Genomic DNA, 22,004 nt, shown 5'->3' on the forward strand with positions numbered 1-22,004 from the left:
CGTTGCATGGGAGTGTCTGTTAATCATAAATCCTGTTTGGATAAAAAAATGTCTTCAACCTGCTAGAAAATACCTTGACCAGTGTTTCACAATCTACTCTAATCAGTCTAATTGATCTATATGAGGAACAGCTGTCAGGTGGTTTGTTCTTTGTAAGTATTAAAGATATATGAGCCAGATTAAAACTAGGAGGGTGAAAGCCATTTATGAAACATAGCCGATTGGTTGACTGCTTGTAGAACCCTATAGAACCATATAGAACTCTATAGAACTCGATAGAACTCTATAAAACTGGTGCTTCCCCCCTTGTAAGTTCCCAGTAGCTACTTCCTGTTCAGTAATTGGGCAGCATTTGGTTGGCCTTGCATCATCAAACAGAAAAAAAATAGGATTAAGATTTCTGGACAGACGTTCAAAATATGGAGGGTCTCACGATATTGAATTAATACTTCAGATGATCTTTCTTGAATAGTGTTTATGTGGATATGAACATAATATATATAATATGTATATTCCTTTCTTCCTTTCCTTTCTTCTTCTTCAGAACATAATTCCTTTGTTGCTTTTGACATTTTTGGTGGTGCCAGTTGTTTGTGTGGATTATAATCCATTAATATGTCAGAGCCACAATTTAAGTCACTTTTTAAAGATGATATAATCATTGAGTATGGATGAGAAAAATACTCTATCAAATACAGCTGAAGCATGAACAAAACCTATCAACATGTTCTCCCCCCCAAAAAGAAACCTGCCACTATCATATATCTCCCATCTCCATATATCTCCTATCAGTGGTGAAGTTGAGATTTTTATAAATCAATATTCCTCTTAGAGTCATGTGAGGAATAAAAACCTGTCCAACCCGTTTCCTCCTTGGTTTTAAGTGTTCAGTGTTTATGAAATGTCTCTCTCATTGCTTCACTATTCCAGATGTATCTTTCTTAAGCTCTGGATGAAGAGTTAAGCCTTTTACCTGCACTGTTTAACCATTGATAATGAGTGAGTTTGGTCTTTAATACATCTGTCTGAGTAGGTCCGAATGAAAAAGAAAAATATATCTATCATCTATCATCTATCATCTAAAACACATAAACACAATTCAAGGGTATTTCAGTAAATACTCTGCTTGCCATTGGATTACACAGTGGAAGCAAATACGGCCGTCTTTATGCTGCAGTTTTGTCCTGCCACCAGATATGTGAACCAAAATGTTAGAACAAGGTAGATATAATATTGATCAATTAACTATTAATGATGTAATGAGTCTGGATTGTCAGGTCTTGGGTTAATTACAGTGTACAGTGTGTTTCACCTGATCTACTTCACACATAACCTGGAAATATAATCAAAACTTTTTTAAATCTCTACTGTTCTAGCTGTTCTATAATTTGCCTTTAACCCACTTTGTCATTATTCTGCCCTCCCTTGGTGTAACTAACTGGCTAGTTTGGTGTATCGTAATATCTTAATATGGCCAGTCTTTTCCTGGTTTTAAAGTCTGAATTTACCAGATGTTGCTATGATTTGCATTTTACCTGCTTATATCCACATTACTGATGATTAATTATCAAAAATCTCATTGTGTGAATATTTTGTGAAAGCACAGGCAATCATCCCTACAATATTGTTTCACTATCAAGGTATTTGGTCAAAAATATTGTGATATTTCATTTTATCTATATCGCCCAGCCCAGCTCTAACAACTAGTGCACTTCCCTGACTGCCTCTTTATGAACTGTGCTTATCTATGTTTTTTACATACTTAACTCTGAGACTAACTCAAACAACACATCTCAGATATTTATGAGTGGCTCATCACCACAATTGAAAACTCAAAACTTCTCAGTATTACCAGGATAAATTGAGTATCTATCCATAAAAGCCTAATACTGGACTTAATCTGAAGAAGACCTTAACTGATTACTTCTGTGGATTTTAATTAGTCATCTCAGAAATACCATTGCGTCAGGCCTATAATAAAGATTTTCAATAAGGTTTTTAGAGACACTAAACTACACTATATTCATATAAAGTTATCCTAAAGTCATGTTTGTCACCTCATCCACACTATATCTCGCTGTAACGACGTTATAGCAGCATAATTAAGTTTTTCCGTAACTTGATAAACTACACCTGCGGGGAAAGCCGATTATAAAACAGAAAAAACGAAAGTAAAATCAAACACATATAGGCTACAGTTATGTTTTCACTGTATCCCCCGTTCATGAACACAAAAAGCATCAGATTGTATTAAAACTGTAAATTAATTAAGGAAGAAGGTTTCAACTTGCCTTGATTCGTCGGACTCATCGTCGCGTCTTTGTTGAATCTGCCAGTGACTTTTCCTGGTTTGTATTTATCAAGAAAATGTCACATGATATGTCGCAGCCAGCTTCCTCTTTAGAAACAGAAAGCTAAGCGGGTGTGTTTGGTAATCATAATGAGAAAATTGCGCACAATGCTTTCAACAACAACCACAAAAAGAGAGGAAACACTGAATGTATTAACGTGACTGAGCAAAACTGAGGCATTCATTTCGAAAGATTAAAAAACAAAAAACAAAACTAAATGACAACATATGAGTTTTTAGCTGGTGATTAAATAGAGGCTAAATGCTTTCAAAGCAAACAATCAACACGCTTAAAAACCACCAAAACACACACACACAAGAAATACAGTATGTTTTTTAAAGTTTACAGCCTCACTAGTGTAGCCTACAGGCGGAAATATGAATTACACACATCAAAATACATTAAAGTCTTCAGCGCACAAGATAATTTACTATAAATGCATAATCTTTTCTAACACACAACCATTTAACTTCTTATGTACACAGCCAGCATAAAATAGAGGTAACTCAGCTAATTAAGGCTTGATTTCATCTTAGAGTGTCATACAATTTGTTGTACATAAAGAAAGAAACTAAAGAAAATCAATATATTAATTTAAAAACTGAAGATTTTATTTATTTTCATTATTAACTTTGATGGCTTAGAAAATGTGAAACACTAACCCTTTATTAATGACTTATAATCATTTATAACTGCAGACCTGATTATTTATTATAAAGTGTGAAACATTTAACCATTATTTTAATGATTCACACAGTAGAAGTTCAACGTTTTGGAGAAGGGCCTGGCTTTGCTCTAACAAATCCTGATGATCTACTTTGTTCAGGGACAAACACCAAGACTATCCAGTGTGACTGCAGTTGCAGCATTTTCAAGCCTGTTGAAAAATACCTTGTAATTATTGTGAAAGTTATAAACTGGAACAGATGTTTTACTTCATACCACTGAAAACATTCAATGGGCTATGTTGCTCGTTTTGTGTTTTAGCTTCACCCAAAATGATTTTTTTGGATAGTAAATAATTGCTTGATTGATAGTCACATTCACTGATCAGTCATGAGTCCTCCTTATACATATTTATGAGTCTTTAATAAAAGGTTAAATGGTTAAAACATAGTAATTTATAGTAATGTATCTTGTTTGCACAATATAATCATTTGTATAATAACTTTCACCATTTGGATAAACGGATTATTTAGCCATAAAAAGAAGTGTCCAATCATTTTAGCAGCTTAAAATGCTTAGTTAAATACCTTGCAGCCATTTGAGATTTTGAGTTACACTGTGTGCACAGCCCTGAGGGTGAATAATGGGAAAGCTCAGCAGAATATATAACAGAATATATACCAATATATAACTTCTTGTGCAGCCGTGAAAATGTTGGGATACCTCATGGTGCAACAGCAAAGGTCAGGAGGTCACTGAAAACATTTTTTGAAAAAGGAGTCGCTCTCTTAGGAATGCTGCAAATGTGTCGGAAATCCAAACAGTGTGTTGTGGTTTGTTGCTCTGGACCAAAGTGTTGGTCAAGAGGTAGTTTTGACCTGTCAGGAGGCTGGATGAAAGGTCAAGAGGTCAGCACGTTTAATGGCAGTCTGCCAGATGCTGTAGGTGTTTGTGTGGATCAAAGAGTTTGTTGGACAGATAGAAGAAGAACCTGTTCTGAGTCAGTAAGAAGATTAAAATATAAAAAATTGTAACTTACTGTGAGTATAAACGCTATACAATGCTTTATTACTCTGTATCATTTGGTTATGGCCTCTGACGTACAATGTTTTGTACCATATATTTATATAATCATGACATTATGCTTCTATAGATGCCTACCTACTGCATGATACCAAAATACAGACTGTATACACAGGTCTATACACCATTTTAGATTTATATATTTTTATATATTTTGGGATTTCAACATATTATTCATATGATCAACTGTAACATTTATAAGATATATTAGTTTTGATTATTTTGAATTGTGAGGATTAGCAAATAGTTTAGTTTTCTGGACTTGTTTCACAATGTTTATGCCAAAATCTATTCTTGTCAGGAGAAGAAATCAGAATGTTTTTTTGGAACAGAAGCAGAAAAACTTAAATTCTTTTTCATACTTTAATTTAATGAAAATATTTTTCTGAACGTCTGAATTATCTCTTTAAGCAGCTTTAAAAAGCTTTTCTTCTCTTCAATTGTAGAGAATCTCTGGGATGCATTTTGCATAATTTTGCTTTTACATAAACTGTTTAATCGTGGAAACATTTTGCAAGAAGAAAAACATTAATCTTCTTAGTTAATAACATAACACTGACTAAAAGGTGTGGTGCAACAATTTGTCATATATTCATTGTACTATGTGATTACTTTGACAAACTGAAACCTGTGATAAGTTTCTTACAATGAATAAATTCAATGAACCCTGGCCTTGTTACCGCTGTGTTTAGAGATAACAGGTTGTTCTCCTTTTATGCTGTCAGCCATTTGATCACTGCTCATTTACAAATTCACATGATGCAATGTCACATAAACATTGTGTTATAATATACAGGCAAGCGTTTGGTGTGAACAGGTTTGTCACTTTGTTTTCAGGTGGAATAAATTCATTCAAGCATTTTAAATTTGATCAGACTTGCAACAGTTTGTGTACTGTATGAAATGGAAATGACTCTGGCTACTGGTTTATTTCCCTGTTGCCTTGTTTTACCATAGAGAAAAAAATCTAAATGATGCATTCAACTGCAAAATGAAACCTTTATTCAATTTCATAGAAAACATCAATTTACAGTTTAATCATCAGAAAAGTGCTGAACAGAACAACAACGACAACAAAAAAGTCAACATGATCAAAAGACAAACTGGTTACGATTTTAAAAGGAAGAGGCTTCCCTCTGCATCAACAGGAAAGGAGGAGCTCCCATTGCCCAGCAACGGTTCCTGTCACACTGAATTTGAACTTTATTGGTTTTCACACAAACTGTAATTAAAAACTGGGACTGAAACTATCACTGCCTACAAGTCAAATGTTGGATGTGCCTGATGGGTCTGGAGATTTAACTTGGCACTTTGGCACAAAACCAACCCTAGTTCTGGGTTACTATTACTGTACCATTATCCTGGAGGTATTTAAAGTATATGTGTTTCTTTATGGAGGTAAGAGGTCTGTTGGTCTGGAGATACGACTGAAAAGACTTTAAGAGTTCAAAGTCCTTCAACTCACTCAAGATAACTAAAGTCATCTTCAGACATTTTTAAGGACGTTGGAATCCAAGACTCCACAACAGAGTTTATCCCAAAAGACAAATAAGTCCAATTTGATTTTCATTTCATTGTACACTAAAGTATTTCAAATATGTGTTATTAAACAAAGTAATATCTGCTGTATTTGTTTGTAGTGATTACTGACATTTTCGAATGAACTCTGCGTACATTTCCAAGTGTATTCTTTGTGTGCAGTAGTCTTAGAAAAGTCCCTTCAATCTGACTTGTGTCTTCCCCTGAGCTCCAAATTCTTCTCCTCACATGACGGGGTAGCTGGCGAGGTTGGCGATACCACAAGCGTTGCCACGGTTACGCGCCATCAGGATGTAGCCCTTGTTGCCCCAGCTCTCGCTCCAGCTGTCAAGGGACAAGACAAAAGACGACGACAGAGACAAAGACAAAGGCATGAGAGGAGTAGTTGAGCATCATCGGAAGTCGAACAACATTTCAGTTCATCATCAGTTTGTAACCAATACGGCCGACAGAAGGCATCAAATGGGCTGCTGTTTCATTTTGGTGGTGTTATGAGCCACCTGATGCTCAAACAGGTGATGTATCCTACCTGTTCTTGACAATCCAGTACTTCTTTCCCTTGGGGGTGACTCCGTAGCCCACTGCCAGGACGGCGTGATTGATGTCATCTTTGTTACAGTTGCGGTCGTAGTAAACACCTGGGCACAAGACAGAGAGGAAGAGTGAGCGACCTGTGTGAGCCTGAGGTCACGGCAGGAAAGATTTAGAGCTGGAAGTGTGTCAGTGAACCTTATGGCATGATTTATACAGTGGAGGCTAGGTCATACAATTTTTATACTGCTTACCCTTTTAAAAATCGTCTTGCAAAAACATTAAATGTGTTTGACATGATGTTAGGGCTGCTCGATTATGGAAAAAAAATCACGATTATTTGGGTCAAAATTTAAATCGCGATTATTAAAACGATTTTTTAAAAAACTTTAGAAACATGCTACATTTATTGTCCATTTGGTTTAATTAATTTTCTCTCCCAGCAGCAGCCTTTTATCTGCTGCTTAACGCAACACACAGCAGAAAATGTGCAGGGATATTAGAGCTGAGCGGGTTACCATGACGATCACTTCCAGGTTTTTAATAATCAGTCAGTAAACTCAGCATCGTCTGACGCAGGCTGGAAACTCTGCACTTTTATTTACAGTTAAAAACATTTCGCCGTGTGTTTCAGCTTCTGTCACACTGCTGCGGCGGCTTCCGGTGGTTTCCGGTCTAATCTTTTCAAAATAAAACCTTTGTTATTGAGCGCAATCTCATTATAATTAAAAATCGTTTCCCCTCGATTTTATTACTTTTGTGATCGTTTGGCCCCTAAATCGTAATCATGATCACATTTCGATTAATTGAGCAGCCTTGCATGATGTAAGCTACATAATCTCTCATAATGAGCATTTTATTTTTTCAGTATCTGTTATCAGGAAATAGACGTTAGACAGAGTCACTAACCTTTCTGGTAGAACTGGAAGCTGCTCAATGTGGCATCGATGCCCACAGATACTGGACCAACTTTAAACAGTGCAACAGTCAGTGCATGCTCATCTCCTACTGGGATCTCTTTGTAGCTTTTGCATTGAGCTGCCATGCCTGATGAATTGTAGCGACAGGGCTGGTCCTGCAGAGAAGATAAAACATGGAAAAAAATGCTGAAAATATTTTTTTCTGATTTCTTAATTTTCACTCTGATAAAATAGTCAAATAAGAATTAAGATTTGTTGCAAAAAGCAGTTTTATAACAGTGTTACCTGAATTTCAACACCTAGTTAAAAACCTAAATGTTGCGACAATTAGTCCATGAAAATTAACTGCAACTTAGTTTCATGCAATAATGGCAAATATTTGACTGTTCAAGGTTTTAAAATTGGACACTTTCCTGCATTTTCTTGTCTAACATTGTAGTCAATTGAATATTTTGGGAATGTTATTCAGACAAAACAAGACATTTGATGATGTCAACATGGGCTCTGGGAAATTGCCAAAGTAGTTCTCTATTTGTTCTATTTTTTTACCGATTAAATGGTGAACAGATTAACCAAAAATATATCTGTCAGATAAAGCAATCATAAAAATAACCCCTGAACACTGAACATTGTGGTTATTAAGTTTGCAGTCACATGCATATTTCTCATGTGTTTGATCACACCCTGCGTGCATTGTTAGCACCCACACAGTGAGGAAGCTTTAATAAGTAACAAGCAATTCTCACAACATGTACATGGCTCAAGAGGAAACTATGGTTGCTTTGTAAGACAAGAGAGTTTCCATTTCATCATTTCTGCTGAGTCACTTTACATGACAGACAAATATTTGCTGGATTAGGCTTATGAATTTTCTTCCTGTTGTGTGTTCAAACATGTGATCTGAGCTACTCGTGACACTCTGACAGCCAATTGAGGAACTCTCAACCACTTTGGTTAGAGTTTAGAAGTTGTCATCATTTCGATTTTTTTTGTTTGTTCCCAGACTTGATCTTTTGTAACCAGTGTGTTAAATAAATAGTTCCATATTTTGGGAAATGTGTTTTTACATCGTGTTTTTGTGTATCTTCACACAGACTAGCTTTCTCTTAATTGAGAAATGATTGATTGGACATAATTGACAAATCCAAAATGTCTCCCTAAACTATACTTTCCAGTGATGTTTGGGACACTGTAAGATTTCATACCTTTCTTTTTCTTCAGGTCTGACCTGTCGCTGGATGGTTGTGACTGTAACATACCCTATTAACGTCTTAATAATTCAGAGATGTTGTCAAACACTAATTGAAATATTAATATTATAATTTTCACTCCATTTTGCACTCATGCATCCAGGTGACATTAAAGTCTATAAAGGTTTTGGTCATAGGATGGGGATTGAAACTGGGTCAAGTGGCAGTTTGCCGCAGAACAGGAAGTCTCACTATTGACGGCAAGGGAACAAAGTGCTAACATGCGAGAGGAAAACAAAACTAAATGTGGTGAACCTCAGTTCATGTGAACAGTGCTTTGCCTCAACCTCAGGACAGATGGCTGCAAATTTGTTTGGGCAGCAATTTTGACACTCTAAAAGGAAAGTCTATAGGGATTAATATGATATGATATGATTCTTAGTTAATTCCCCAGTATTTCTCCTGTAACAGTTCACTTTCTTACCTGTCCAATGTATGGGTAAGCCTCCTCAGAGTCGATGCCTCCATTTTCTTCCACATACTTGAAGGCATTGGTCATGTATCCTCCTCCACAGCCGTCGTTCTCTGTGACGCAGTCCACCAGGTTCTGAGGACTGAGGTCTACCAGCTGTCCTGTCTTCTTGGCCAACTGGCCCTCGAGGGCACCAGCAGAGCTGAAGGCCCAGCAGGAGCCACATGAACCCTGCAAAACATGTTTTTGATGGTTACATGGCATGAAAAGAGAAGAAATACAGTTTGTAGGCAGACTGATACAGTGGAGCTAGCTAATAGATACATGCAACAAGTGCTGCCACTCTGGTTACTACCTGTCTGAAGCTTTTGAAGGGAAACTAAACATGCTGAAAGGAAATGGAAAGCTTCCAAATTAAGGTGCAATTTTAATGCCATGAAAGAGCTTTTAAAAATCCCCAATCATGCCAACTTTATTCTAAGCTGTATTTTATTTGGTATCCCAATCAGATTTAATGAGAATGACTAATGTAATGAAATCTTCCTTCTCTCCTTTAGATATTTTATCTGCAAGATTTAAAAAAAGAGGTTTCTGCCTTTTATTTTTTAGCAATATTTAAAAAGTCTGTCTTCAGAAGTGGTGAGTGCATTCTACTGTGTGTCCACTGAGGGGCAGACTTTGACAACTTTAGTTCGGTTTGTTGGCTCAAGGACAGTGTAGTTGTTTGTAACACTAGTGTGCACATCACACAATAATAAATTGAAAAAAGTAAAATTTATCATATGAAGCAGAATTTAACACCTGTTCTCCTCCAAAGAACAGGATGACTGACCTGTGCTGGAGAGCAAAGCTGCTGTGTTCATGGTCTCTCAGTGCTGAACTACTACACCTCAATTAGTCATTGTCTGACTATTTATTTCTTGCCTGGCCTTGGGTTAAACCACCTCTACTGCTCCTCCTAGAGGCAAAGATTTTAACATAATGCTGCTCCCAATTAATAATTTTAAATACATAATCACATCAGTACACTGAGTTCTTAATGCGGCTTCGAGCTCTGGTTTAACTGTGAAATGTTGAAACATCAAACACAAAATCCAGTCATCATAAAGTGTGCTCGGTAGGAAGCAGCAGAGTTGTTAGTATGCAGAGAGTGCAGTCAGTTTGCTGCATAATTCATGAGCAACAGGGAGCCGAAGAGCATTTCAATAAATCCTGCTGCAGTTTGTTTTGCATCCACCAGAGGACGGCAACATCCTGCACATAAATTGACATCAAAGTAACACTGAAACAAAATGTTAAACTGCATAATCTACTGGTAATAAAAAAAGCAGGCTTAAATTTGTCCAGTTAACTTCTTAAACCAGATGTAATCAATCTTTGTTAAGGGTAAAAATGAAAAGACTATTCATTTGAGCCTCATTTGCATAATTGTAACTTAATAAACCTGCCAAATAATGGTCATTTTGGTATTTTCATCACATTATAAAAACATTCCTACTGAGCCTTCTGTGCTTTGTTATCAACCCTGATGTTCATTAGATACCATGACATCATTCTGGTGTTAATCTTCCTGTTAGCAGGAAGCAGAGATTTACAATCTATGTACTTCCTGCTCAACCCTTGTTTACATAAATAATGCCCCAGCTGCCAAATCCACTCATAATGACTAATTATATTTAATAACCAAATCAATTTCTTTGTTTTCAGAGGCCATTAGCAGTGAGAACAGGCTGTTTCCTCCAGTGGGTTATGTGATCGTATACTCTAACTGGGATTGTGTGCTTCATTTTCCATTTCAGGAGCAGAGGGAAGGTTGACAGGGGGGAAATACACTGGAGGTTGATTCAAGGTATTTTTCTGAAAGCTTTTAGAAATGAAAATATTTACAACATACTCTGAATCTCATGCATTTCAGTCTTTTTAAGGTCACATAGTGCTGCTCTGAAACATGCTGGTGGAGGTTTATGAATATTTCAATTCAAAGCAGTGAAGAATATAAAGGCTTTTTCGATGTCTGGTGTAAACCATGTATCTCCAAAACATGTTCTTGAGTTCATGCAATGATGTTTGAAAGTATTTTATAACTAATTCAATAAAGAAAAGCTTTGTTTTAAACTGAAGATAAAGAAAAAATAAAAATAACAGAATCTGGAGTTTCAGTGAAAGTATGAAATAATAATTATATTCTTATAATTATCTTCATATGTTCCCCCTATTGATCATTACTTATATGTATTTTATCATATGAGGGTAATTGATCATTATTTTCTTTCCTTATGCTGTGCTGCTGATGTGTTTCATATTTTGTTTACACCTTTTGGTATTTCACCTTTTATTTGTGCTTCTTTGCCACAGAAATTCGTGATGTTTACTGTTTCATTCTTAAGATTTTGGGAATTTTTTCTCCATCAAACTAGCACCATCACAGGTCAAAATTTAACAGTAATGTGAGTCTGTTGACAGGAATATGACAGTAACTTCCTCCTACGTGACACAATGGCTCGATCCTGTGTTTATTCTAGTGAACTATGACAGTCATTTCAGTCTGCTTTGGCTGAGGTATCGCTTTTATCATGTGTTCTCAGTATGTTGAAATGTTCTCTTCAATGATCCCGGCCCTTCTTTGTGTTTTGTTTATCATCATAGTTCCTAGAATAGTGCCACTGTGCAGAATTTCAAGTATGTTGTTGGTTCAGCTCTTTAGATTATAACATTCAGCAAACCAATGTTGTGCTTACTGCCTGTGTAACATTCAACAGTATCAACCTGGAGACACCTTTCTAAGCTTCCAAAAAACAAACAAATCTCAACATTTTGTTCTCTGCTCTGACCTGGTTCTTCACTGGAGTCACCATTCCCTTCCTGCGGTAGTCGATGGATTTGGGAAGCTTGGACACCTTGTCGTCCAGGGACATGGTGAAGCTGCGATCGCTGTTCATCGGGACCTGCAGGCCGGTCATCTTCTCAACCACTTCCTCTGACGTCTGCATGGACAAAGACACAGCTAGGTTATATTTTACAGCACAGGTTTTTAGCTGAAGTGCTGATAGAGTTTCTAGATCAAACACTATTACAAGGAACAAAGAGGTCAGAGGTCAAGAGTCAAGAGTTACAGGTTGTACCTCTATGACAATTGAAGGTATAAAACTGTCTTTGGTCTCTAGAATAATCGTGTTCAATGAAAATGTTTTAAGGCGAGAGAAGAGAGGTAGAGAGGGTTTATCTTTAGATGTGAAGCTAGAACAAGTTGAAGAAGATATAGGAGAGGAGGGGATTTGATTCAGCAGGGTGACAGAGGGTGAAAAGTATTTCATGAAGAGATTGGTTTTACACAATTTACTCCAAAGTGAAATGTCACTTTTCTGTGCTGTACTGATGTCAGAAAGGGACACCAGAAGATGTCTGAAAGCATACATAAAAAGCTACAAGATTTATAAAACAATGGCTTAAAAGAAGGAGTAGAAGAGAGGGAGACATGAAGAGGAAAAAAGGAAGTGAAATAGCAGATAATGGTTCATTTTCAGTTTTAAGTGACTTCTGTACTATTTACTGTAACAGTAAGTATAAAAACCCTGCCATTTATAAATACCCAGTGCTTTCATTACATATCAGTCTGCAAGCAGAGAGATCAGCAATGGAAGAAAAGTAGAAAACATCTGTTAATTTTATTTCATTTCAGTTAAGTGCTTCCTGTTAAATGGAAATGTATCCTTTGTTTCCCAGCCACCTGTTCTTACATGAAATTGGCAATTTATGCAGCATTTGAATGTTCCTACCTCTAACAAATGAGCCCAAGCCCTGGCATGCTGTCTTTCCACCCATTCTTGATATACAGCTTTTTACAGCCAACATCTTTATGCAGAAACAACTATCAGTCACGACGTGTGCTGACACACATGTCACTGACTGAAGCTGATTTAAAGCCACCAAATCCATTTTATTTCACCTCACTGGGATGCAGCACGCATGAGTGAGGCAAACACACAGACGGCAGCTGACTGCAGAAGCTAAGAGCCAGAGGAAAATATGAATATATTTAATCTACAAGCATGAATATGTGATACAAAATCAGATGCTGAGGCATGTGAATGTCACACAAGCTATTTAGTAACTTGGCTAGACAGCTGGTTAATTTTTACTTCATTTACCTCTGAACGTTGGCACCACAGCAGCTGGGCTGAGCCAGTGATATCATAACATTAAAACTCGGAGTAAAAGAAACAGAATGACTGGTATTTGGGGAGATGCCCCAATTTAGATTTAACTAACTGCGCCACAGGGTGACAAAAACTCACTGTCATTGCTGCTCTGCATTTTGTGGGCTTTAGTGACAAGCATGAGATGCAAAAGTGACGGGGCAGAAATATTGTAGGCCACAAACATGGCGTCTACAGCATTATATAGGAAAGTGTGAAAGTATGCAAACAAGGTAAAATAATTCTAGGAGGGGAAAGAAGAGTTGGTTGTTTTACACCGCAGCGAAAACAGCAAATAGTTGTGTCTTAGGGTAGTTTTCATTCTCAATCAATCAATCTTTATCAATCTGTATTTGTATAGCACCAAATCACAACAGAGTCATCTCAAGGCACTTTACACATAGAGCAGGTTCTAAACCGAACCCTTCAGGTTTTAACTTTAAAGAGACCCAACATTCCCACATGAGCAACACTTGGTGACAGTGGCAAGAAAAAACTCCCTTTTAACAGGAAGAAACCTCAGGCAGAACCGGGCTCAAAGTGGGTGGCCATCTGCCTCGACCGGTTGGGGTTGAGAGGAGAGAAAGGAAGGATAGAGGAGAGAAGCACAATGAAAATCAACAATGAAGCTAGAAGGTCCGGGACTGGAGTCTGTCATCCATACATCTACAGGCCCAGATTACCTGTGAGACCTGTCTCTATATCCATCAGATCAGATAAGCATGCATACCTGCCGCAGTGTCTGTACTCACCATGTCTCCCAGGTGGTTCATCCCCATCTCGTAGGAGTGTATGCCGAGCGCTGCCTCCTCGTTGTGGGCTTCGATCATACGTGCGTTCTTCTCCCAGATGGCCCTGCGAATGCCCTCTTCATCCTGCGACAAACAAAAGTGCTCATTTTTACTTTGTGTGTCAAGACAAAAACGGAAACTTTAACACCTTGAGAGGGAATCCACTTTATTTGAGAAACTTTGGAATTGCTCTTTTATCTTTTTATCTTCCTAATTTTCTAATTTAGGATGAGACGTAAAGCCCTGTGATTAACAACATGATTAACCTTCGTGACGTCCTGCTGGGTCAAATTGACCCCGTCTGTTTTGACTGTTCCTTCTGTCCTCCCTTCCTTCTGTCCTTCTTTCGTCCCTCCCTCCTTCCTTCCCTGCTCCCTCCCTCCTTCCTTCCTTCCTTCCTTCCTTCCTTCCTTCCTTCTGTCTGTCCTCCCTCCCTCCCTCCTTCCTTCCTTCCTCCTTTCCTTCTTTCCCTCCCTTCTACCTTCCTTCCTCCCTCCTTTCTTCTTTCCTCCCTTCCTAACATCCTTCCTTGACTCTAGGACAACAGGAGGGTTAAGCCACTGACAGAAACAAACAGTGGAGTTCATGTCTGCTATATTTCAAGACTTGGATCACAGCACCATTAGACTGAAAACATCTGATAATTCTCCAAAGTTAGACAAAGAAGGCTCCATTTCTTGTCAATATTTGGATGAGCATTTGAAAGTATAATTCAGGTCATATTCAGTCTAGAAATTTGAACTTTGGAGCATCCGGCTCTTACAGTAAGATGCAGAAATGGCACTACAAGCTGTTTCTTTTCCACTATCTTAACACTGATAACATGTGAATAAATTGTCTGCTATCTCCTAGATTTTTACAGATTTGTTAGTTGTAAGTATATACTGAATCCAATTTCAGTTTTGCTTGTTGTAATCATTCCTTCTGTTCATATTGATCAATAAAAGCTCTCATTAATGTGCTTTCAGTGTAAGTGATGGTGGTCAAAAAAAGAAAAAGGTTTTAATCATGTGGATATCAGCACAATTGTTTTGTCTGGGAATGGAAACAGAAGGGAAATTTGTACTAAGAAGACAATTACTTTGGGAGACATTCACTTTGAATGGACTAATCTGGACAGCTGAAATGATTAGCTTCACATTTTATCCAATTTTTGCATGGAATGAAGGCTGTGGATTTTGACTCTTACTACATTAGAAGAAATCCTTTAATAACTAGTAAGAAGAAGACCTGTTTAAGTGTTCATATGGCTACCATGGTTACCTGATGATTGAAAAAAAAAAAACCCTTTAAAATATGTGAACCTATCTTTCAAAGTTTCGTGCCTCCTTCTTTCCTACATCAACACACGACAACGGAAAGATATTAATCTGGGCAAATAGGACAAATTTACCTTTTAATTAGCAAGGAAAGGAAGCCTATCTCTGCTACAGCCCCATTTCAATAATTAGGCCAATTAAACCAGTACACAGTCACTAACCCTCTTCCCTAGATCAGCATACAGCAACATAATAAACCAATGCAATTTATGTTTTATTCTTAATGTCAGTATATGAGTCTGGTATATTCTAAGAAATGTCTCCTATAAGCAACTGTCTTTCATTTATTTGCAAACTGTTGATATTTCAATATGTGAATACCACACAGCCAAGCTCTTGGTTGGTTACTTATAAAAAAATCTATGTTATACTTTGTATCCATGGTCTTAACAACCATTAGCATATAACTATAATCATTATTTCTCTCAAGATATCCATTCCACTAATGGAAAATGCAAATGATACTATGAGACTTTGATTCTATTACATTGATGTCAGTTCAAGGAGGGTTGAATTAGACGAACCGTTGCAGGAATACTGATTAAAACACCTTGAAAGAGAGCTAGCTGTGCCATCATTTTCTGCTGACTGCACTAGAATGTAAATATGCACCACATACAGTATAGTACAGTACAGTAATGATCATATCAGTGCACACACATTCAAATTATAATAAAATGCATGTGCACAAATATACGGCAGCACTGTAGATAAACTGCACTTATGCAAACACAAACATACTCTACAGATGTGGAGCGATGACCTTTAGCTGGAGGTGAAGAGCGGATGGATAACAGATGCTCAGTGAGTGCAGAAGGTAAACTCAACATCAGCTAAAATACATTTTATTTCCTTTCTTCACAGCCAAAAAACTAGAATGAATGGGAATTTTACTCACAGAGAAACTAACACATGGGGTTAAAGCTGTGGGGAAATTCCACTTTTAGAAATTTACCACCTGCTGATGTAAATTGACCTCAATTCAATTTTTTTTTTTACACTACATTACAATAAAAGATGTTTTTTTTTTTTTTGTCCCTGTGATTTCAGTTGAAAGGCTTGTTCAGTACTTGCATGGTTAAGTCCTCATAAAAGAGCTTTTTGATTCAAAGTAAACAAGGAGACAAAGCCAGTTTGGCAAAAGTGGGTCTTTTTTTTTAATTACTGGCTGAGGATGACAAAGATGAAGTCACAGTAAATTCTCATTGTGCATGTCCTGCTTTACTTTTGGTTCTCTGTTCTCTAACTCCATCTGTCTTGTTCCCACTCCGGGCCAAAACAAGGAAGTAGAGCAACCAGTGCTGCCCAAAACATTTCTCGTTTTTCTCGTCAGTGTTGTTTCCATTTGTAATTACAGCACAGAGTGTATTGTGTGTGTATTGTGTGTGTGTGTGTGTGTGTGTGTGTGGTTAAAGACAAAATGTCAAATGTGATCACGTTTTTTTTACATGTGTGTTAAAGATTTACAGCTAATGATGAATAACTCTCTGACTCACAGTGAATTAGTAGCTGCTGTGTGTGTGTGTGTGTGTGTGTGTGTGTGTGTGTGTGTGTGTGTGTGTGTGTGTGTGTGTGTGTGTGTGTGTTGTGCAGCTTATACACTTATGTTTAAAAAAAATCAAAAATCAGCATTCAAACATCTTGTTGTATTTATCATATTCTATAAAATGGACCATGAAATAGTGATTGTAAATGTTTTTTTCCCCAACAAGATCAATCTTATATTTATTAATGACTGATGGGGGATTTATAAATGTGAATATGAACAGTATGTGAAGATTAAGGGAATCAGGCTGTCAGATATTTATCACAGAACTACATTAGATAAAACATCTGGTGGCTTAATGATAATCTCTTTAATTTACTCTAGCTCATAAATTGTCACTTTTTCATAAACAATAACAGCTTACCTCAAATAAAAGAAACAGTTACTATCATATCTGAACATGCTGGCTTTTTAATTCAACATTAAAAAACTTTGCCGAAAACCTCTGAAGACTGTTTTTCTACATCAGTCTTTCATTTCAGCTTAAATAAATTAGACAATGGGGCTTTGTGCTAGTTTTTTAACCCATTCTCTTTAAAATAAACAAATTAAAGTTGGTACTAATAATCACAAAACTCAGTCTATATGCTGATGATATAGTCATATTCACTCAAACACCATGAATAAAAGTAGCTCAACCCAATATTCTGAAATACTTTCAGGCAGTAAAACGTCAGTACATGAGAGACTAGATACCAACATTACACTGAATGACCTCTTTCATATCTGTAATTGTATCATTCTTAAAACAAAAGTCAGCCAACCTGTAGCAATATCTACAGCTCGTTGACTAATTAGCTGCATTAATTGATTTCTGTCGTCTTGGAAACAGCTCCCAGCAATTCTAGAGTAACATTATGGATTATAAGGGATAAACTAACCTATACGATGATATTGATATGATATTCCTAATCATGAGCTTATTATAATAATTTATTTACAAAATCAACATACTGCACTGAACATTGGCATTAAGACAGAGCAATAATGCTAGCCAAATGTAGGTTTACAGTAGTATCACCATCAAGTTACTCAAAAGTAAAAATGTGTAACTGAGTAGGGCGGGGCAAGTAATCGAAAAATAATCGAAACCGACATTTAGAAACTCTAAATCGAGTTAATCTTGCTCATGTCAATTAATCGTGGTGTTCACTGTTGCCATGACAGCAAAGGTTGCATATCTTTATGGGATTTGTAAAAACTTGTCTCCAGTGATGATTTGAACCCAAACCATGATCTTTACATAGTTCTAATCAAGTAAACTAGACATTAACCACAGCGTCACACCTTAAAACATCTTTATTTTCACTCCCTAAAGATCCTCATGTGTGAGGGCAGCAGTGGAAAATACTAAACTAAAGAAACTGTGAAAATACATAATTGTTCATCAAGGGTGGAGATAATCGTTCATTAATCGTAATCGAGGTTAAAAGTTCAATTAATTATGATTTTTATTTTTGCCATAATCGCCCAGCCCTACAACTGAGTATTTGTGCATTGGTTGTAGAATGAATGTACCTCTCTGCAAAACTGCATCCTCCTACATAAATATACACCAGACTGGCGACAGCAAGAAAAAACAAGCCAGCTGACAGACAGAGGAGACTAACAATGAAGTGACTGGCCTTTTAATTGAGTCAGATGTAGACAGACAGTGAGTCAAACACAAAGACGTCCACATGTCAAGCAACTCACTGAAGCCGAGAGAGAGAGAGAGAGAGAGAGAGAGAGAGAGAGACAGAAGGGAGGTAACGCAAAACAACTTTAAGACAGGAGGGAAGGAGACAGAAGTAAAAAAGAAAAGACAGATAAATGCCTACACATTCACACATATATAGTACAGACAGAGTTAAGGGGGAAAAGTCAGTGACATTTGGGGAAATGTTCTGCTGAGAGACTTTGACAGTCGGTATGGTAGAAGGAAATTGTTAAGTAAACTCAGCTTTAGTAGTCTTCAGAGTTCTAATTAAAATTTGACATCCTTTCCCATTAAAGCTTCCTCTTTCTTTTTGACCTGACTGTTGTTTGAACTTGTGCAAAAAAAAAAAAATCCCAAGACATTTGCAACACTGCAAATATGAATCAGATGAGTTTGACGAACTTCCTCTATATAAAGTTCTTGGTCTTGAGGCTTCTGAGTATGAGGCTTCACCACCAAAGCTCACGTGTTTATTTAATTGTGCAATTTCAATTTGATGATGATCAAGTGAGAAATTGTGCAATGATGGGTTGGTTTTTTTCCAGTTGAAGAGAGAAATGCACATTATCAATATATAAAAGTAAGTATTTACACAAAAAGAGAGTAAACACTATTTTTTCCTTATCTGTTTCCTTGTGAAAAACACTTTTTGACCCTCCTGTTGTCCTCAAGTCAAGGAAGGAAGGGAGGAAGAAGGAAGGAAAGCAGTGAGGGAGGAAGGGAGGAAGGAAAGGAGTGAGGGAGGAAGGGAGGAAGGAAGGAGGGAAGGGAGGAAAGAAGGGAGAAGGGAAGGAAGGAGGGACGGAAGGAAAGGATGTATGAAGGAAGGGAGGAAGGAAGGAAGGAAGGACAGGAGGGAGTGAGGAAGAAGGAAGGAAAGGAGGAAGGAGGGAAGGGAGGAAGAAGGAAGGAGGGAGTGAGGGAGGAAGGGAGGAGGAAGGGAGGAAAGAAGGGAGGAAAGAAGGGAGGAAGAAGGAAGGAAAGGAGGGAGGAAGGAGGGAAGGAAGGAAAGGATGGATGATGGAAGGGAGGAAGGAAAGGATGGATGAAGGAAGGGAGGAAGGAAGGAGGGAGGGAGAAAAGAAGGGAGGAAGAAGGAAGGGGGGGGGGGCTCAGCTCCTAATGAGAATTTGACGTACAATGCCTTGTAAGTATGCAATAGCAAAACCCTAAAAAGGGTCTAAAATCGCCCCTGGATATTAGTATAGTGATGTGCACCAGTTTCTACATGTTGATTAAAAATCAATATTCCCAAAATCAATCATTTTTGTGCAGAAGTATTATTCTAATATTCAAAACTAAGACATACACATTTTGACATGATGCATATTTTTAAAAGCTTGAGATAAACAGCATTTTTTCTATGAATCAGTAAGCAGGAAGTTAGCAGAAGGTGCTCAGTTCTACATCTGCTGCACATTATTGTCTGCTGATTTCATGATATTTTCTTCTGTGCTGTTTCTATTTTCTGTTTATAATCCCTTTTATTTTGTAACCTTGCTGTATTCTTAATTTTGCATAGTCGTGCTTTTTTGCACATTTTAGCTGAGACATGCATACAGAACATAGGAGCACACACACACTTACCAGGCCATTGTACTCCTTCCTGTGCGTGACCTTCCACTGCTCCCACTGGGCGTCCAGAGTGGCTTCATCCAGATGGGCCAGAGCCGAGGCCACCAGCAGCAACACGCAGACACACGGCAACATCCTGGAAAACCAAATGCGAGAGCTCAAAAACACAAACACATACACATCTTTATATTATTAAACCTGAGGGATTTTTCTCAGTGTGGTCTGAGATCTACTGACTCAGGTCAGATAGTTGAGCCCAGAGTTCAAACTAAACATGATGAAGCAGCTTTTACACAACTGGAACAAACTACCGGCAGAACTGAAATCATTTTTAAATCCAGGTTAAAAACACTTCTCTTCTCCTGTGCTTATGATTGAGCTCTTTTAAAGCACTTTACATTTTAATCTTTCATTTGCACTCTATGTCCTTTTAATGATTTTAAAGCTAATCATTATTTTATGCTGCAATCTTATATTTAATGCTCTATTCTAGTATTTTATTTCTCTCTTTCTATTTTTCTGTACTTTCTCAAATTACATGTTTTTCTGTTTTATGTAAAGCACATTGAGTTGCCATTGTGTATGAAATGCGCTATATAAATAAAACTGCCTTGCCTTTAGAATAAGGTTAATATTGTTTCACTGTTAAATCACTGCATTTCTAGTCCTGTGTCAGTGAAGACAAAGCATGCCGGTTTATGTTTCCCTCCAACAGCTGATTTTTAGAGGGAAGTCCTGCATACCAACCAGTAGTCTACTGCTGGCCTGTGAGCTTTTTCCATTCTGCCGGGAAAAAAAAAATAGCCTGGGGAGAAATACTGAGTCTTGCTTTCTTTTGCCACTAAAAACGATCAAATTTGGCCATGTGAGTATAGCAGCCACCCACATATAAAAGTCAAATACAATGACATAAACACTTTGTTGTTGTTATGTTGGAAAGCTTCTCTTGCTCTCTTCAGACTTAACTGTGAACTATTTTGCACCACCTTTGCTCCTCTCTGCTTTTCCTGCCATCTGTTTTCTATCAGCTTCTCCTCACTGTTTTACTACATCTGCATTTTGTGTTTCTGCTCATTGTTTCTAGAAAAGGCCACTGCCCTTTCAGTTTACCTCAGCTGAAAGCAGAAATGAAACTGTGTCTACGCTGTGTGATCTGAGCTGCTTTACATTTTTAAGCTTCCTACACACATTGATTACATTCACCATGGCTTCACTCTTCACCGATTCAAAGAAAATAGATCTATGCAAATCATTTACACTTTATCTAAACAATATATATGCATGGAAATTCCCATGACATTAGTTTCTTTATGCTTAATAATCCGTAATGCACATAAAGCATCAGTATTTCTAATCATATCCATATATATTAGTTTTTTATATGATTTCTTCACATTAACTCTGACTTCTAAAAACTCCTTTTCTGTTAAAGGTGCAACTGGGTCAAAATCATTCTTGCCTAATCCTAATCCTATTATGGTTAATTACTTTTTTAGCTGGAAAAAATACGTATGGATTTAACTGAGCCTCAATTCAAAGGGAATGCATTTTAAAAAGTCAAATCCATAATCTTTACTTTGGCTCTGAAATGAAATGAATTCTGCATCGTTTTGGTTGAGTTAAGCTCAGTTACACATAAGTTGGTTTTACCTCAAGTGCAACACATTACTATTAGTCTGTTTTTAATCCTTTTAAGCTTTCAGGAGACGCAACTCACTAAACTGAAAGTAAAGCTCTGTAGCAGGAAATCAGTCAACTTTTATTTACCTTGAGTCCAAAGAGAGTAGGAGTTTTGGGTGAAGTCTTTCTTGAGTCCACTGCTGTGTGTGAGTCCTCTGATGTCGAAGTAGGTCAGTGTGTGAGTTTATATTTGTTGGAGTTTGAGGAAGTAGGATGGGAGCTCCAGGTACAGGGGGAGGAGTTTTTCATTTTTTCCAAGTAGGAAGGGGAATTACATTTGTTTTCACTCGGATAGCAAAGATCTCTAAACCAGATGATGTCGTCAGGTGTCGGGTTACACAGACGTGACTGAGACTTCAGAGACCAGCAGAGAACACTTTGCTCTGCTGCAGTCTGACTCTGCTTAAAAATGCCAGGAATCTTTTTTACTGAAGTGAGATATTGGA

General features: G+C 37.3%; 1 protein-coding gene across 1 annotated transcript; it reads right to left on the bottom strand.

The window, feature by feature from the left end:
* Positions 1 to 5,087: 5,087 nt before the first annotated feature.
* Positions 5,088 to 21,735, bottom strand: LOC128365726 (cathepsin K-like). Its single transcript, XM_053326287.1, has 8 exons — positions 21,646 to 21,735; positions 19,891 to 20,014; positions 13,701 to 13,823; positions 11,584 to 11,736; positions 8,765 to 8,983; positions 7,080 to 7,245; positions 6,169 to 6,277; positions 5,088 to 5,963 (listed from the first exon to the last, which is right to left on the bottom strand). Exons 2-8 carry the CDS (start codon positions 20,011 to 20,013, stop codon positions 5,864 to 5,866), a joined length of 993 nt encoding a protein of 330 aa, XP_053182262.1. The 5' UTR covers position 20,014; positions 21,646 to 21,735; the 3' UTR covers positions 5,088 to 5,863.
* Positions 21,736 to 22,004: the final 269 nt, after the last annotated feature.

This window comes from Scomber japonicus, chromosome 10 (assembly GCF_027409825.1).
Source record: "Scomber japonicus isolate fScoJap1 chromosome 10, fScoJap1.pri, whole genome shotgun sequence".
Classification (NCBI taxonomy): Eukaryota; Metazoa; Chordata; class Actinopteri; order Scombriformes; family Scombridae; genus Scomber; species Scomber japonicus.

Excerpts from the sequence above, each read along its gene's own strand:
- LOC128365726 (XM_053326287.1), bottom strand. The coding sequence starts at position 20,013 with ATGTTGCCGTGTGTCTGCGTGTTGCTGCTGGTGGCCTCGGCTCTGGCC. Across the intron at positions 11,737-13,700 it reads TGAACCACCTGGGAGACATG|ACGTCAGAGGAAGTGGTTGA; the intron begins GTGAGTACAGAC and ends TTGTCCATGCAG. Across the intron at positions 6,278-7,079 it reads CTTCCAGTTCTACCAGAAAG|GTGTTTACTACGACCGCAAC; the intron begins GTTAGTGACTCT and ends TCTTGTGCCCAG.